Raw genomic sequence first — 17350 nt, 5'->3', positions numbered from 1 at the left:
TGCAGTTTAGATGGGCAGCCAGCTAGGAAGAATGCTGGTGGAGCCGAACTTCTTCCATTTACCGGTGATGGAGGTCACTGTGCTCATTGGGACATTCAAAGCAACAAACGTTTCTGTACCCTTCACCAGATTTGTGCCTTGAGACAATCTTGTCTCAGAGATCTACAGACAATTCCTTTGACTTCATGCTTGGTTTTTGCTCTGACATGCACTATCAACTGTGGCACCTTATATGCAGATAGGTGTGTCTTTCCAAATCATGTGCAATCAACTGAATTTATCGCAGGTGAACTCCAATTAAGCTGTAGAAAGACCTCAAGGATGACCAGTGGAATCAGGATGCACCTGAGTTCAATCTTGAGCTTCATGGCCAAGGCTGTGAGTGCTCATTTTTACTGGAGGCCATCAAATATGGCCATCGGGTATTGCAAAAGCTTTGTGTCTTGGGACACAGACCTTGGACAAGTTCAAAGATGGGTAACCACCAGCCACCTCCTGTACATGGATGACATCAAGCTGTATGCCAAGAGTGAATGAGATAATGACTCACTGATCCACCTCACCAGGATCTACAGTGAGGTTATCGGGATGTCATTCAAATTGGATAAGTGTGGCTGAATGGTGGCAAAGTGAGGGAAGGTGATCCGGATCCAGAAGATAAGGGATATACAGGACAACTCGAGGACAGCTCGAAGTACCTGGGAATACCACAAGCCAATGGAAACCATGATGAAGATGCAAACAGGTCAGCCACAGCCAAACACCTGCAGAAGGTAAGACACGTGCTGAGAAGCCAGCTCAATGGTAGGAATAAGATCCGAGCCATCAATACATACCCCCTACCAGTCATCAGATACCCAGCTGGGATAATATGATGGCCACAGGAAGAGAAAGATGCCACTGATGTCAAGACACAAAAACTCATCACAATACATGGAGGTTTCCAACTAAGATACTGCACTGAACCCTCAAACTGCCAGGCCTCTGGTAGAGGACCTGGGCTTGAGGAGCACATATACCACCCTCCCCAAGCGGGGGGTAAGAGGGAAATATATATATATATATAATGTATACACACACACACAGTGGGGAAAATAAGTATTTGATCCCCTGTCAGTTTTCAGGTTTTCCCACCTACAAAGAATGGAGAGGTCTGTAATTTTTTATCATAGGTACACTTCAACTGTGAGACACAGAATCTAAAAAAAAAAAAAAAAAAAAAAAAAATCCAGATAATCACACTATGACTTTTAAATAATTTACATTTTATTGCATAAAATAAGTATCTGACCCCTAGAAAAACAGAGATTAACAACTGGTACAGAAACACTTGACTGCCATTACAGAGGTCAGACGTTTCCTGCAGTTCTTGATCAGGTTTTCACACACTGCAACAGGGATTTTGGTCCACTCCTCCATACAGAGCTTCTTCAAATCTTTCAGGTTTGGAGTTTCAGCTCCCTCCAAAAAATTTTTATTGAGTTCAGGTCTGGAGACTGGCCAGGCCACTCCAGGACCTTGAAATGCTTCTTACGGAGCCCCTCCTTAGTTGCCCTGGCTGTGTGTTTGGGGTCATTGTCATGCTGGAAGACCCAGCCATGACCCATCTTCAATGCTCTTACTGAGGGAAGGAGGTTGTTTGCCAAAACATGACCCCATCCATCCTCCATTCAATATGATGCAGTCATCCTGTCCCCTTTGCAGAAGAGCACCCCCAGAGTATGATGTTTCCACCCCCATGCTTCACGGTTGGGATGGTTTTCTTGGGGTTGTTCTCATCCTCTAAACATGGTAAGTGGAGTTGATTCCAAAAAGCTCTATTCTGGTCTCATCTGACCACATGACCTTCTCCCATGCCTCCTCTGGATCATCCAGATGGTCACTGGTGAACTTCAAACGGGCCTGGACATGTGCTGGCTTGAGCAGGGGGACCTTGCTGCCCTGCAGGATTTTAAACCATGACATCATGTGTTACTAATGTAATCTTTGTGACTGTGGTCCCAGCTCTCTTCAGGTCATTGACCAACCAGGTCCTGCTGTGTAGTTATGAGCTTTCTCAGAATCATCCTTACCCCACAAAGTGAGATCTTGCATGGAATCGCAGACTGAGGGAGCTTGACAATCATCTTGTGTTTCTTCTACTTTCTAATAATCATAACAGTTGTTGTCTTCTACCAAGCTGTTTGCCTGTAGTCCATCCCAGCCTTGTGCAGGTCTACAGTTTTATCCCTGGTGTTCTTAAGACACCCCTTGGTCTTGGCTATGGTGGACAGGTTGGAGTGTGATTGATTGATTAATATAGGTAAAGAGTGCAGAATAAGACGGCTTCTTAAAGAAAAATTAACAGGTCTGTCAGAGCCAGAATTCTTGCTGGTTGGTAGGGGGTCAAATACTTATTTTATGCAATAAAATGCAAATTAATTATTTAAAAATTATACAATGTGATTTTCTGGATATTATTATTTTTTTTTTTAGTTTGTCTCACAGTTGAAGTGTACCTACGAGAAAAATTACAGACCTCTCCATTCTTTGTAGGTGGGAAAACCTGCAAAACTGACAGGGGGTCAAATACTTATTTTCCCCACTATATATATATATATATATATATATACACACACACACACACACAGTAGTGTTCAGAATAATAGTAGTGCTATGTGACTAAAGATTAATCCAGGTTTTGAGTATATTTCTTACTGTTACATGGGAAACAAGGTACCAGTAGATTCTCATAAATCCAACAAGACCAAGCATTCATGATATGCACACTCTTAAGGCTATGGAATTGGGCTATTAGTAAAAAAAAAAGTAGAAAAGGGGATGTTCACAATAATAGTAGTGGGGCATTCAGTCAGTGAGTTCGTCAATTTTGTAGAACAAACAGGTGTGAATCAGGTGTCCCCTATTTAAGGATGAAGCCAGCACCTGTTGAACATGCTTTTCTCTTTGAAAGCCTGAGGAAAATGGGATGTTCAAGACACTGTTCAGAAAAACAGCGTAGTTTGATTAAAAAGTTGATTGGAGAGGAGAAAACACATACGCAGGTGAAAAAAATTATAGGCTGTTCATCTACAATGATCTCCAATGCTTTAAAATGGACCAAAAAAAACAGAGACGCGTGGAAGAAAACGGAAAACAACCATCAAAATGGATAGAAGAATAACCAGAATGGCAAAGGCTCACCCACTGATCAGCTCCAGGATGATCAAAGACAGTCTGGAGTTACCTGTAAGTGCTGTGACAGTTAGAAGACGCCTGTGTGACGCTAATTTATTTGCAAGAATCCCCCGCAAAGTCCCTCTGTTAAATAAAAGACATGCAGAAGAGGTTACAATTTGCTAAATAACACATCAACTGGCCTAAAGAGAAATGGAGGAATATTTTGTGGACTGATGAGAGTAAAATTGTTCTTTTTGGGTCCAAGGGCCGCAGACAGTTTGTGAGACGACCCCCAAACTCTGAATTCAAGCCACAGTTCACAGTGAAGACAGTGAAGCATGGTGGTGCAAGCATCATGATATGGGCATGTTTCTCCTACTATGGTGTTGGGCCTATATATCGCATACCAGGTATCATGGATCAGTTTGGATATGTAAAAATATTTGAAGAGGTCATGTTGCCTTATGCTGAAGAAGACATGCCCTTGAAATGGGTGTTTCAACAAGACAATGACCCCAAGCACACTAGTAAACCAGCAAAATCTTGGTTCCAAACAAAATTAATGCCTCGCAGGTGTGAAGAAATAATGAAAAACTGTGGTTATACAACTAAATACTAGTTTAGTGATTCAAAGGATTACTAAAAAAGCAGTTTGAACAAATAGTTTTGAGTTTGTAGCGTCAACAGCAGATGCTACTATTACTGTGAACACCCCCTTTTCTACTTTCTTTTTTTTACTAATAGCCCAATTTCATAGTCTTACGAGTGTGCATATCATGAATGCTTGGTCTTGTTGGATTTGTGAGAATCTACTGGTACCTTGTTTCCCATGTAACAATAAGAACTATACTCAAAACCTGGATTAATCTTTTTAGTCACATAGCACTACTATTATTCTGAACACTACTGATATATATATATATATATATATATATATAAAACCCCTGGCAAAAATTATGGACTCACCGGCCTCGGAGGATGTTCATTCAGTTGTTTAATTTTGTAGAAAAAAAGCAGATCACAGACATGACACAAAACTGAAGTCATTTCAAATGGCAACTTTCTGGCTTTAAGAAACACTAAGAAATCATGAAAAAAAAAATTGTGGCTTAATGAGTGACAAACAGTACTCTTCATCAATCTGGCTCCAACTTTCTCTAATTGCTGTTGCCAGATCAGCTTTGCAGGTTGGAGCCTTGTCATGGACCATTTTCTTCAACTTCCACCAAAGATTTTCAATTGGATTAAGATCCGGACTATTTGCAGGCCATGACATTGACCCTATGTGTCTTTTTTGCAAGGAATGTTTTCACAGTTTTTGCTCTATGGCAAGATGCATTATCATCTTGAAAAATGATTTCATCATCCCCAAACATCCTTTCAATTGATGGGATAAGAAAAGTGTCCAAAATATCAAGTAAACTTGTGCATTTATTGATGATGTAATGACAGCCATCTCCCTCCCCAGTGCCTTTACCTGACATGCAGCCCCATATGCATGTCAATGACTGTGGAAATTTACGTTCTCTTCAGTCATCTTTATACACTCAACAAAAATATAAACGCAACACTTTTGGTTTTGCTCCCATTTTGTATGAGATGAACTCAAAGATCTAAAGCTTTTTCCACATACACAAGATTACCATTTCCCTCAAATATTGTTCACAAACCAGTCCAAATCTGTGATAGTGAGCACTTCTCCTTTGCTGAGATAATCCATCCCACCTCACAGGTGTGCCATAGCAAGATGCTGATTAGACACCATGATTAGTGCACAGGTGTGCCTTAGACTGTCCACAATAAAAGGCCACTCTGAAAGGTGCAGTTTTGTTTTATTGGGGGGGATACCAGTCAGTATCTGGTGTGACCACCATTTGCCTCATGCAGTGCAACACATCTCCTTCGCATAGAGTTAGATTAGGTTGTCAATTGTGGCCTGTGGAATGTTGGTCCACTCCTCTTCAATGGCTGTGCGAAGTTGCTGGATACTGGCAGGAACTGGTACACGCTGTCATATACGCCGGTCCAGAGCATCCCAAACATGCTCAATGGATGACATGTCCGGTGAGTATGCCGGCCTTGCAAGAACTGGGACATTTTCAGCTTCCAAGAATTGTGTACAGATCCTTGCAACATGGGGCTGTGCATTATCCTGCTGCAACATGAGGTGATGTTCTTGGATGTATGGCCCAACAATGGGCCTCAGGATCTCGTCACAGTATCTCTGTGCATTCAAAATGACATCAATAAAATGCACCTGTGTTCTTCGTCCATAACAGACGCCTGCCCATACCATAACCCCACCGCCACCATGGGCCACTTGATCCACAACATTGACATCAGAAAACCGCTCACCCACACAACGCCACACACGCTGTCTGCCATCTGCCCTGAACAGTGTGAACCGGGATTCATCCGTGAAGAGAACACCTCTCCAACGTGCCAAACGCCAGCGAATGTGAGCATTTGCCCACTCAAGTCGGTTACGACGATGAACTGGAGTCAGGTCGAGACCCCGATGAGGACGACGAGCATGCAGATGAGCTTCCCTGAGACGGTTTCTGACAGTTTGTGCAGAAATTCTGTGGTTATGCAAACCGACTGTTTCAGCAGCTGTCCGAGTGGCTGGTCTCAGACGATCTTGGAAGTGAACATGCTGGATGTGGATGTCCTGGGCTGGTGTGGTTACACGTGGTGTGCGGTTGTGAGGCTGGTTGGATGTACTGCCAAATTCTCTGAAACGCCTTTGGAGACGGCTTATGGTAGAGAAATGAACATTCAATACACGAGCAACAGCTCTGGTTGACATTCCTACTGTCAGCATGCCAATTGCACGCTCCCTCAAATCTTGCGACATCTGTGGCATTGTGCTGTGTGATAAAACTGCACCTTTCAGAGTGGCCTTTTATTGTGGGCAGTCTAAGGCACACCTGTGCACTAATCAGCATCTTGATATGGCACACCTGTGAGGTGGGATGGATTATCTCAGCAAAGGAGAAGTGCTCACTATCACAGATTTAGACTGGTTTATGAACAATATTTAAGGGAAATGGTGATATTGTGTATGTGGAAAAAGTTTTAGATCTTTGAGTTCATCTCATACAAAATGGGAGCAAAACCAAAAGTGTTGCGTTTATATTTTTGTTGAGTATAAATCTCATTGGAACGGTACCAAACAAAAGTTCCAGCATCATCACCTTGCCCAATGCAGATTTGAGATTCATCACTGAATATGACTTTCATCCACAGTCCACGATAGCTTTTCCTTAGCCCATTGTAACTTTGTTTTTTTTTCTGTTTAGGTGTTAATGTGGCTTTCGTTTAGCTTTTCTGTATGTAAATCCCATTTCCTTTAGGCGGTTTCTTACAGTTCGGTCACAGACGTTGACTCCAGTTTCCTCCCATTCATTCTTCATTTATTTTGTTGTGCATTTTCAATTTTTGAGACATACTGCTTTAAGTTTTCTGTCTTGATGCTTTGATGTCTTCCTTGGTCTACCAGTATGTTTGCCTTTAACAACCTTCCCATGTTGTTTGTATTTGGTCCAGAGTTTAGACACAGCTGACTGTGAACAACCAACATCTTTTGCAACATTGCGTTATGATTTACCGTCTTTTAAGAGTTTGATAATACTCTCCTTTGTTTCAATTGACATCTCTCGTGTTGGAGCCATGATTCATTTCAGTCCACTTGGTGCAACAGCTCTCCAAGGTGTGATCACTCCTTTGTAGATGCAGACTAACGAGCAGATCTGATCTGATGCAGGTGTTAGTTTTGGGGATGAAAATTTACAGGGTGATTCCATAATTTATTCCTCAGAATTGAGTGAGTCCATATTTTTTTCCCTCTGCTTGGACTAAAAAAGTAACCGTTACTGACTGCCACAATTTTTTTTCTTGATTTCTTATAGTGTTTCTTAAAGCCAGAAAGTTGCTTCTTTTTTTTTCTACAAAATTAAACAACTGAATGAACATCCTCCGAGGCCGGTGATTCCATAATTTTTGCCAGGGGTTGTGTATATAGCTCCCCCTGGATTAGACATAGCACCCACAAGAAAGTAAGGGCTCATTTCTTATTTTCATTTAATTCCTTCGCATGTTTTTAAGGGTTGTCCAAATTTAAACTGAACTTTCCCTATACTCTGTTTTTCTTTGTCATTTTCAAAAAGTGTTCCATTCAAGAAATATCCATGGGATGAAATTAAATGAAAATAATAAATGAGCCATTATTTTCTTGGGGTGCTGTGGCTAATTCAGGGGAGGGTGTTATAGTGACCCCTTGGGCACCGCCCCTGTCTAGTGATATGACATTTTTGTACATGATCTCATAAGGCCCACATGGCCGCAGCCCTAGAGGGGGGTCTCGGAGACCTCTGCCAGAAAAAAATTTAAATATTACATGCAGTTTGTTGGAATCTGATGCAATTCATAAACTAAATGAAAACTATTTATCAGTCCCATTTCCTTTCGCATTTTAGTCATAAAAAGCACATTTTCCTTACATTGACAAGATGATGGGCCTACAAATTTCAAATTTATTAATTTATATAGTGCCAATTCACGATAAAATCGTCTCAAGGCACTTCACACAACATAAAAAAAACAAATTTAAAACACAATAAAAACGACCATAAAAGAAAGACAACCATAGAAGAATACAAGAATAAAAACACATCATAACACTAATGATATAATACATAGTTTGTTATATTGATTAGAATATGGTATTACTGCTATTTCATAAGCCACATATTTGCATTGGATTGTTACTGCTCTAACTCTATACTTATCCAAACATTTGACTTCAGCAAGTTGTGCTTTTATAATGCAAGTGATAGTGTCTTAACAGTAATAAAAATAAAATCTGACAACTAAAACTGTACCTCCCATTCAAAAATATTCACCAATATCACTTTCAGTTACCCGAGGGAGTCTTCCCAATGGATCAATAAAGTTCTGTCTAATCTAATCTAATCTCAGTAACACCAATTTGAGTTTAAATTTTATCAATTTAAATTTTTTAAATTTTATTCACTTAGATAAATGGGAAAGGTAACAACAGGTTTTTCTGCCCAGTGCTGATGTCACCATTTCTGAGCCACTTACAATTTATGTGTCAAATTGTAGTTCTTCGGGTTCTTCAATGATGTCTTGGTCGCACTCCAGAAAATATGACAATTGGTTTTAGGAGCTTCTAATTGGCTAAGGGCCACTTAGCCAAACAGGGTAGCACAAGAAAATGTACAATATACTGTATGAAAACATAAAAGTCTTGGGACCATATAGACTTTAAATTATGCAGGAAGGAGGGCCAAATTAACACTCATGGATTATCAAACCTGATTTCAAATGGTCCAAAAGAACCAAGATCACAACAAAGGAGTACAATAAGCGAAGTGTGCAACGCATCTGTGCATGCGTGGGTCAAACGGGGGCAAAAATCCAAACTACCACACTCACACCGCTCCCATTGAATTTCGTATACAGCAGCATTAGCGGACTGTAAAAGTTAAGGCTTACAACAGGGGTGCTCATTACGTCGATCGCGATCTACTGGTCGATCGCGATCTACTGGTCGATCGCGATCTACTGGTCGATCGCGATCTACTGGTCGATCGCGGAGGTAGTACCGGTCGATCGTGGCGTGACATTAAAAAAATAGATGTCAGCCTATTATCCATCCTGTCACTTGATTGACATACAGGGCAACCAGTCAGATGAACTGAACTGAACTTTGACCTTTAGGTCGCCGCGCATGCATAAATAACGGCGTGAAGTGCAGCAAAACCTACAAGCTAGTCAGCGAATTACCTCTGATAAGCCCTTGCTAAAGCTCATCAAAATGAGTGAGAAAGCTGGACCAAGTAAGAAGGCAAAAATATCACTTTCATACGGAATGGGATGTGGACTTCTTTTTCACGATGTCATTTTCGAAGTGCGTTTGCCTCATCTGCCAGTCTACCATCGCAATACCAAAGAAGAGAAATGTGGAGCAGCATTTTCGGACCCTTCATGGAAAATACGACACCGACTTCCCGCCAAAAAGCCAGCTGAGAAAGAGAAAGGTGGAGGAACTAAAATCCCAGTTGTCTGGACAGCAGTCATTTTTCACTCAACAAACTTCAAAAGCGAAAGCCGCCACCGAAGCATCGTTCCGGGTGAGTCACATCATCGTTAAAAACAATAAGTCCTTCCAAGACGGAGAGATGGTAAAAAAGGCATTCTTTGAAGCACGTGATTCATTGTTCCGAGACTTTAAAAATAAGGCAGAGATATTATCTTCAGTCAAAGCTCTGCAGCTGTCAAGACATACAGTTACACGGCGCTGTGAAGCCGTGGCTGAGGATTTAAGACGGCAAATGTGGAAGGGCATCGGAAATTGTGTGTTTCTCACTGCAGTTGGACGAATATACAGATGTGACAGACACATTTTCATTCGTATGGTGTTTAGTGATCTCACTGCAAAAGAGGAGCTATTAACAGTACTTCCCATTAAAGAACAGACGCGAGGAGAGGACATATTTCAGACGTTTAAAAACTTTATTGAGAAAACTCAGCTCCCAGTTTACAAATTGGTGTCTATCACCACAGATGGAGCACCTGCAATGGTTGGGCGTGTGAATGGATTTATTGCCAAGTGCAGGCAGGACGATGCGTTCCCAGACTTTTTGAACTATCACTGCATAATCCACCAACAAGCCTTATGCGCTAAAATGCTCAACATGAAAGAGATCATGGATGTGGCAACAAAGATTGCCTGTTCTATTCGAGCCAGATCTCTTCAAAGACGGTTATTCCGTGCACATCTGGAGAAGGCTGACTGCGACCACTCTGAGTTGTTGCTACATACTGACGTGAGATGGCTTAGTCGTGGGAAATTCCTCCAAAGATTTTGAGAGCTCTGACCAGAGATTAAGGAGTTTTTCCGTGTATCTGGACATGCAGAATACAAGCAACTAAATGACAGTCAGTGGCTGCTGGACTTGGCATTTTTAACTGATCTGACAAACTGGTTGAATGACCTTAATCTTGAGCTGCAAGGAAAAGACAAAAAAGTGACCGATATGATCAGCTCAGTTAACGCTTTCAAACGAAAGATGCAACATTTCTCCTCAAAGCTGCAGCGCCATGATTTGGCAAATTTCCAGAACCTGGCGTCAGAGCTGGAGACGCAAGGGAAGGCCCGTGAGCAACTTGACAGTGCACGCTACATGGAGCAGATCGACGATTGTCTGTCAGAGTTTGACAAACGCTTTCAAGACTTTTCTTTGATTGAGCCAGTCGCTACATTCATGTGCTATCCTTTTCAGGAAGATGTTGAGGTTGATTCACTCGCATCAAACATTGCAGCACTGTTTCATGTGAACTCTTCTGGAGTGGAAAATAAGATTTTGACTCTACAAACCGACACTGAGCTTAAGTCGAGAGCTCATGGACAGTTCTGGAACTTAATCACAGAGGAAAAGTACCCCAACATGAGGAAATGTGCTACCTCCTTGACTGCATTATTCGGCTCCACTTATTTATGTGAGTCAGCCTTTTCCTACATGAAGATCATTAAGTCCAAATACCGTTCCACCATGACTGATGAACATTTGGAAGTGTGCTTGAGGCTGGCTGTCAGCAGCTACTGTCCGGACTACGCATCCCTGGCTGATTCAATTCAGTGCAAGTCATCAAAGTAAACTCAGGTAATGACAAAAAAAATGTTAATAGTTTTATGTGTGTTGTGCAATATTGGCTCATTTGGTTATGCAAGGTACATCAACATACACTGTACATACAAAGAATCCTCAATACATTTGAAAATAATTATATGTTTTGCATTTTTGTAGTGGGGTAGATCATTTTGACTATAAGTAGCTCGCATGCTGAAAAAGTGTGAGCACCCCTGGCTTACAGGGATTGTTTCAAAGGCTTTAAGCCTTAAGCGACACATACAATAATGACAGGGGCGCATTGTGCTGTTTTCAAATGCTCAAACCTAATTTATAGGCTTGAAAGTTGGCTGAAAACAAACGATTGCAAAGCTCTGCCGAGTCCACACAAAGATGGAAAGAAGAAGAAATGTGGTCGTAAACCTCCATTCATTCTACACAATTTCGCCACAGAAAAGAAAGATCCAGACGGACGTAAAAGATGGACTAAAATTGTAGGTTTCTTGCACACATTTATTTTGTCAATATCCTGAAACCGTGCCGCTGTTTTCGTGCATTGGCTTATGACTGTAATGTTGCGCCATGAATGACGTGGTGCGTAATATGGTAAAATTGACATGTTCTATAAACAAACTGCATGCATGCACATATTGTATGTCTGTCAACTTATCAAAACAAACGTGACACCAAAGAGGTTATATGCAAGACCCACCTTCATTGTCATCATTATGAAGCCGGCGGAGCAGCGATTTCTCATCCCTGCTTTTTGCAATATCCACAGTTTCAGTCTCTGGACTTCGTCTAACCATCTTTCAGTTGCCTTCAAGGGGTCAGAAATTTGTTTGTCTCCAAATATCAACAAGGACTGGTCATTTTCGACAGCAGCTCTCTCTTCAGCACTAACGGTAGTTTCTGTAACAATGCAGCACACGCAAGCACAGCCACCTCTTCTTTCCGCTTCTGTCCACTGCTGTACGTAGTCCTGGTTGTAACAGGCAATCCGCGGAGCTTACAAAAACGCTGTTAAATTGTCAACTTTCCAGCGGTTGAAATGATCCAAATCACAGCACTCCTCCCTGCTTTCTGCCGCCATAGCTTGTGGGTTGGTAGTTGAAAAATTTAGCCTACCCATAATGCACCGCGCGGCCTGAGATGTGCACTTCGCTTATAAAGACAGCACTGCATCGCTATGGCCTAAAAGACTGTAGACCAACAAGGAAGTCATGGTGCACTCCACAAAATAACTGGTATCATGAAGCACATTATTTGGAAAGTCTCAAGCAATATTTCAAGATGTCAGCCAGAAAGCATGGTCACAACTGGGTCTTCCAACAGGACAGTCCTAAAATTTATCCCCCAAAGTTGAGACACAAAGGTGTCGGTAGTGGACCAGATGCCACCTTCTAGAGAGAAGACCCTTGGCTTATTCCTTTCCAAAGATGAGGAGATAAACAGATTTCCCCTATTCTCACACAATGCAGTGACAACAGATCTTGAGGTTTGGTGTAAAGCTAAGGGAGTTTAAATGTGGTTTGTGAGCTAATCCTGCTACTAACCCTTAAAAACAGTGCTCTGCAGGGTAGCGGACCTCCGACAGTCCAGGATACAGTTTAACTTGATGCAACACAGAAATTTTGTAATCAATGAAATAACACAAAAGGATGTGACAAGACAAGCATTTTCCCTTCCCCAAAGTTTGACACACACCTTGCATTTTCTTTCAGCTGACGACTGTCTCTGTAGTGTAACATCCATTTCCACTTCCCAGTTTTGTTTAGTTCATACAAGATTTCAGACAGTTTTTCCATGTTGCCTGTATGTATAAAGGTATAAGTTAAAATTCAGATATACTGTGTTGATTACAAAATTTCAAAGAAAATACAAGTATTAATTTCTGACAAGTGAACATACGGAAGCTGAGCGATTCCAATGCAGCCCGTTCAAACATCATAATACCACCCCTTTTGAAGAGCTCCTGATAGGTGAGATTAACAATATCATCAGGTTCATCAATTCCAGCAAAGAGAACGCTGGGTGACTTCTTCAGCTCCAGCAGGTGCGGAACCTGGGAGAAATAATGAGTAGATGAATAAAGTCAACAAGGACTATTGTTGAAATCCTGTCATAATTTTCAAGATGAGCTGCTCTATTACCTCAAAAATGTGCTCTGCGATGTCTTCATTCCTGACAATAATGAGGAGACATGCAGAACTAATTTCATTAAGGAAGAACTGGGATGGCTCCACTGGTACATGGCCCTCTGCTTCCAAGTATGCCTTTTAAATGAGAGCTTAGTTAAAACCTTTGGGGAAAATAACTTTTTGTCCTTTGTCTGACAGTGCCGTTTTGATTAAAATACACTTAAAAACAAAACAGGGACAGAAACAGGTTGTTGAAGACATGGATTTATTTTAAGATGAGTCACTTTATCTGAGTCATTTGTCACTGTAAAACACCCACTCTGATTGAAAATGAATGGCAGCTGGTCGCTTTGCCTCTGTCTCTTGTAGCTAATGTGATCAAGGGGTTACTGTATGGTTGGGAGACTTTGATGCTAACCAGTGACCTGAGGCAAGGACTAGATGTCTTTGGTAGAAGAGCTCTTCGGGGGATCCTTGTGCACTGGTGGAAAGACTAGATGTCACGGTGCACTGATGGAAAGACTAGGTATCACCATGCACTGGCAGAAAGACTAGGTATCAAACAAACAGTTACATCAGGAAACCCGGATGAAGAGTATCAAGTGCATTGTGAGAACGTCAGGTAAAGATGAAGATAAAATTAGCTCACAATAAAATTTTGTTTTCTTCAAAATTTCCCAGCTAGTTTTGTAACACAGCAAGGAATTTTTTCCAATACAGAATTTCTAAACATTCTAGTTTTATTTTGGATTCTTACATTATTTTTCTTTGTACACAGAAACAAAATTATTTCAAAAAACCAAAAACTACCAGGGTCAAAATTATTAGCCCCCTTAAGAATGGACCTTACTGATGAGCCATAGCACAAACCACTGTTGTGCTATGATGTACTTTAACGTTGTAATGTTCCAAGCTTGTAAAATCAAGTTAAAACTTTGGGTCATTTTCCAGGGTTGCATGCCTCAATGTTATCTGTTTATTGTTAATAAGTATCAAATTGTCACCTTCCTAAAAATGGCGTAAGTCATGTTTTGGAGAATATGACTTAGGCCATTATTTTAGGAAGGTGATGAAATGCTTCATTGTGTTCACAGTGTTTTAACCACTTTCTGTTTCTTTCTATGGTGAGTTTAGTTAGAAGACAATAGAAAATTTTCAGTTAGACGTATGTCAAAGTCTAAGGAAGACATTTATTTTAATTTCCTGTGTTCTTTTCCTACAAACACATTCTGTTAAAGCAACGCGATGCCCGGTAGGCAGAACATACAGCCATGTGCAAGTTCCCCTTTAAAAGTATACTGACGCAAAGGACCAGGCTCTCTGCTTACGCTTTTTGACTCTCTCATATTCACAAAATCTCAGTAAAATGTGTTTATGACCTGTAAATATGTAAATGTTAAAAATTACACCAGCTGTTTGTGTTGTGTCCAGTTGAAGACAGCTATTTAATCAATCATTTTCAGAACTTATGACTTTCAGATTCAGACTGATCAATTCTGATATTTTCCTGCCTTTCTGGCAGGTGGTCCCCTCGAGGGATTTAATTAAATTTAAGATTTAATTAAATATTCTGTTCACACGCTACAAGTGTGAATGTGTTTGTCTGTCTATATGTGTCGACCCTGCAACAGACTGGCGGCCTGTCTAGGGTGTACCTCGTCTCTTGCTGGGATAGGCTCCAGCTCCACTGTAACCCTCAGTTGGAATAAACAGGTACATAAAATGAATGAATGAACACCTTCAGTAACTTGGAAATTTGTAAATCCATTTGTAAATGTCCTGACTTGTCTAAAGAAAACTGGCTGTAAAAGTGACGATTTGGTTCAATAACAATCCCTATAGTTTGTCCAATTACATATGGCCTTTTCTCCCCCTCGAACTGCCACCTTATCGTGGTGGGGGAGTTTGCGTACCCGGATGATCCTAGGAGCTATGTTGTCGGGGGCTTCGTGCCCCTGGTAGGGTCTCCCATGGCAAACAGGTCCTAGGGGACAGATCAGACTAAGGGCAGTTCAGAAGCTCCCATGACCAGTACGAAATCAAGGACCAAAATGTCGCCCGGTACGGCGGAGCCGGGGCTCCACCCTAAAGTCAGGCCTGGGGTTGGGGCTCCGCGCTCACAGCCTCTGGCTGTCAGGATGTGGAATGTCACCTCGCTAGAGGGGAAGGAGCCTGAGCTTGTGAGGGAGGTTGAGAGGTACCGACTACAGATAGTTGGGCTCTGGTACCCAACTCCTGGAGAGGGGCTGGGCGCTCCACTTTTCTGGCGTTGCTCACGGGAGAGGTGGCGGGCATGGGTAGCATTGCTCATTGCTCCCCAGCTCAGTCTCCATGTGTTGGAGTTCACCCCAGTGAACGAGAGGGTCACGTCCCTACGCCTTCGGGTCGGGGACAGGTCTCTCACTGTTGTCTCGGCCTATGGGCAGTGCAGAGTACCTGACCTTCTTGGAGTCCCTGGGAGGGGTACGAGATAGTGCTCCGACTGGGGACTCCGTTGTTCTCCTGGGGGACTTCAACGCCCACGTGGGCGGTGCCAGTGAGACCTGGAGGGGGGTGATCGGGAAGCACGTCTTCCCCGATCTGAACCCGAGTGGTGTTCAGTTGTTGGACTTCTGTGCTAGCCACAGTTTGTCCATCATGAACACCATGTTCGAGCACAAGTGTGTCCATAAGTCCACGTGGCACCAGGACACCCTGAGCGGGAGATCAATGATCGACTTTGTAGTCATATCATCTAACCTTTGGCCACGTGTCTCGGACACTCGGGTGAAGAGAGGGGCTGAGCTGTCGACCGATCACCACCTGGTGGTGAGTTGGATCTGCTGGGAGGGGAGGAAGCTGGTCAGACCTGGCAGGCCCAAACGTATCGTGAGGGTCTGCTGGGAATGACTGGCAAAACCCTCTGTCAGCAAGGTCTTCAACTCCCACCACTGGGAGAGCTTCTCCCAGATCCCGGGGGAGGTTGGAGACATGGAATCCGAGTGGACCATGTTCTCCACCTCCATTGTCGATGCGGCCGCTCGCAGCTGTGGTCGCAGGGTCTCTGGTGCCTGACACGGCTGCAATCCCCGAACCCGGTGGTGGACGCAGGAAATAAGGGATGCCGTCAAGCTGAAGGAGTCATATTTGTCTGTGTTGGCAGGTGGGACTCCTGCGACCGCACAGGTACTGGCAGGCCAAGCATGCTGCAGCCTGTGCAGTCGCAGAGGCAAAAACTTGGGTCTGGGAGGAGTTCAGGAAGGCCATGGAGGAGGACTATTGGTCGGCCTCGAAGAAATTCTGGCAAACCATCCGACGCCTCCGGAGGCGGACGTAGCTCTCCACCAACACTGTCTACAGTGCAGGTGGGGAGCTGTTGACCCTGACTGGGGATGTTGTCGGGCGGTGGAAAGAATACTTCGAGCATCTCCTCAATCCCATCGTCACGTCTTCCAAAGAGGAAGCAGAGACTGGGGACTCAGAGGCGGACTCATCCATCACCCAGGCCGAAGTCACCGAGGTGGTCAGAAAGCTCCTCGGTGGCAAGGCTCCTGGGGTGGATGAAATCCATCCGGAGTACCTTAAGTCTCTGGATGCTGTGGGACTGTCTTGGTTGACACGTCTCTGCAACATCGCGTGGTGGTCGGGGACAGTGCCTCTGGATTGGCAGACTGGTGTGGTGATCCCTCTGTTTAAGAAGGGGAGCCGGAGGGTGTGTTCCAACTACAGGAGGATCACACTCCTCAGCCTCCCTGGTAAAGTCTATTCCAGAGTACTGGAGAGGAGAATTCGACCAATAGTTGAACCTTGGATTCAGGAGAAGCAGTATGGTTTTCGTCCTGGTCGCGACACACTGGACCAGCTCTACACCCTCCATTGGGTGCTCGAGGGTTCATGGGAGTTCGCCCAACCAGTCCACGTGTTTTGTGGATCTGGAGAAGGCATTCGACCGTGTCCCTCGAGGCGCCCTGTGGGGAGGTGCTCCGGGAGTACGGGGTCCTTTGCTAAAGGCTATCCGGTTCCTGTACGACCGTAGCAGGAGCTTGGTTCGCATTGCCAAATAGTAAGTCAAGCCTGTTTCCAGTGCATGTTGGCCTCCACCAGGGCTGCCCTTTGTCACCGGTTCTGTTCATTACCTTTATGGACAGAATTTGTAGGCGCAGTCAGGGTGTAGAGGGGGTCCAGTTTGGGGACCACAGAATCTCGTCTCTGCTGTTTGCGGACGATGTGGTTCTGTTGGCTTCATCAAATCAGGACCTTCAGCATGCACTGGAGCGGTTTGCAGCCGAGTGTGAAGCGTCTGGGATGAAAATCAGCACCTCCAAATCCGAGGCCATGGTTCTCGACCGGAAAAAGGTGCTTTGCCCTCTTCAGGTCGGTGGAGTGTCCTTGCCTCAAGTAGAGGAGTTTAAG

The 17350-nt window shown here is 43.3% G+C and overlaps 1 protein-coding gene across 4 annotated transcripts in view; it reads right to left on the bottom strand.

The window, feature by feature from the left end:
• The window catches only part of tasor2 (transcription activation suppressor family member 2), an 81803-nt gene that overhangs the window by 3144 nt on the left and 61309 nt on the right, over window positions 1–17350 (bottom strand). For all 4 annotated transcript variants that reach the window (XM_034176146.1, XM_034176147.1, XM_034176149.1 and 1 more), the window contains 3 exons: window positions 12971–13093; window positions 12729–12882; window positions 12525–12630 (listed from right to left, as the gene is read on the bottom strand). In XM_034176146.1, coding sequence (XP_034032037.1) covers window positions 12525–12630; window positions 12729–12882; window positions 12971–13093 — 383 coding nt within the window. The remainder of the gene's footprint in view (window positions 1–12524; window positions 12631–12728; window positions 12883–12970; window positions 13094–17350) is intronic.

The sequence above is a fragment of the Thalassophryne amazonica genome, chromosome 8 (genome assembly GCF_902500255.1).
Source record: "Thalassophryne amazonica chromosome 8, fThaAma1.1, whole genome shotgun sequence".
NCBI lineage: Eukaryota > Metazoa > Chordata > Actinopteri > Batrachoidiformes > Batrachoididae > Thalassophryne > Thalassophryne amazonica.
Note: the sequence above shows the minus strand (reverse complement) of the source record. Positions and strands in the feature narration are given on the sequence as shown.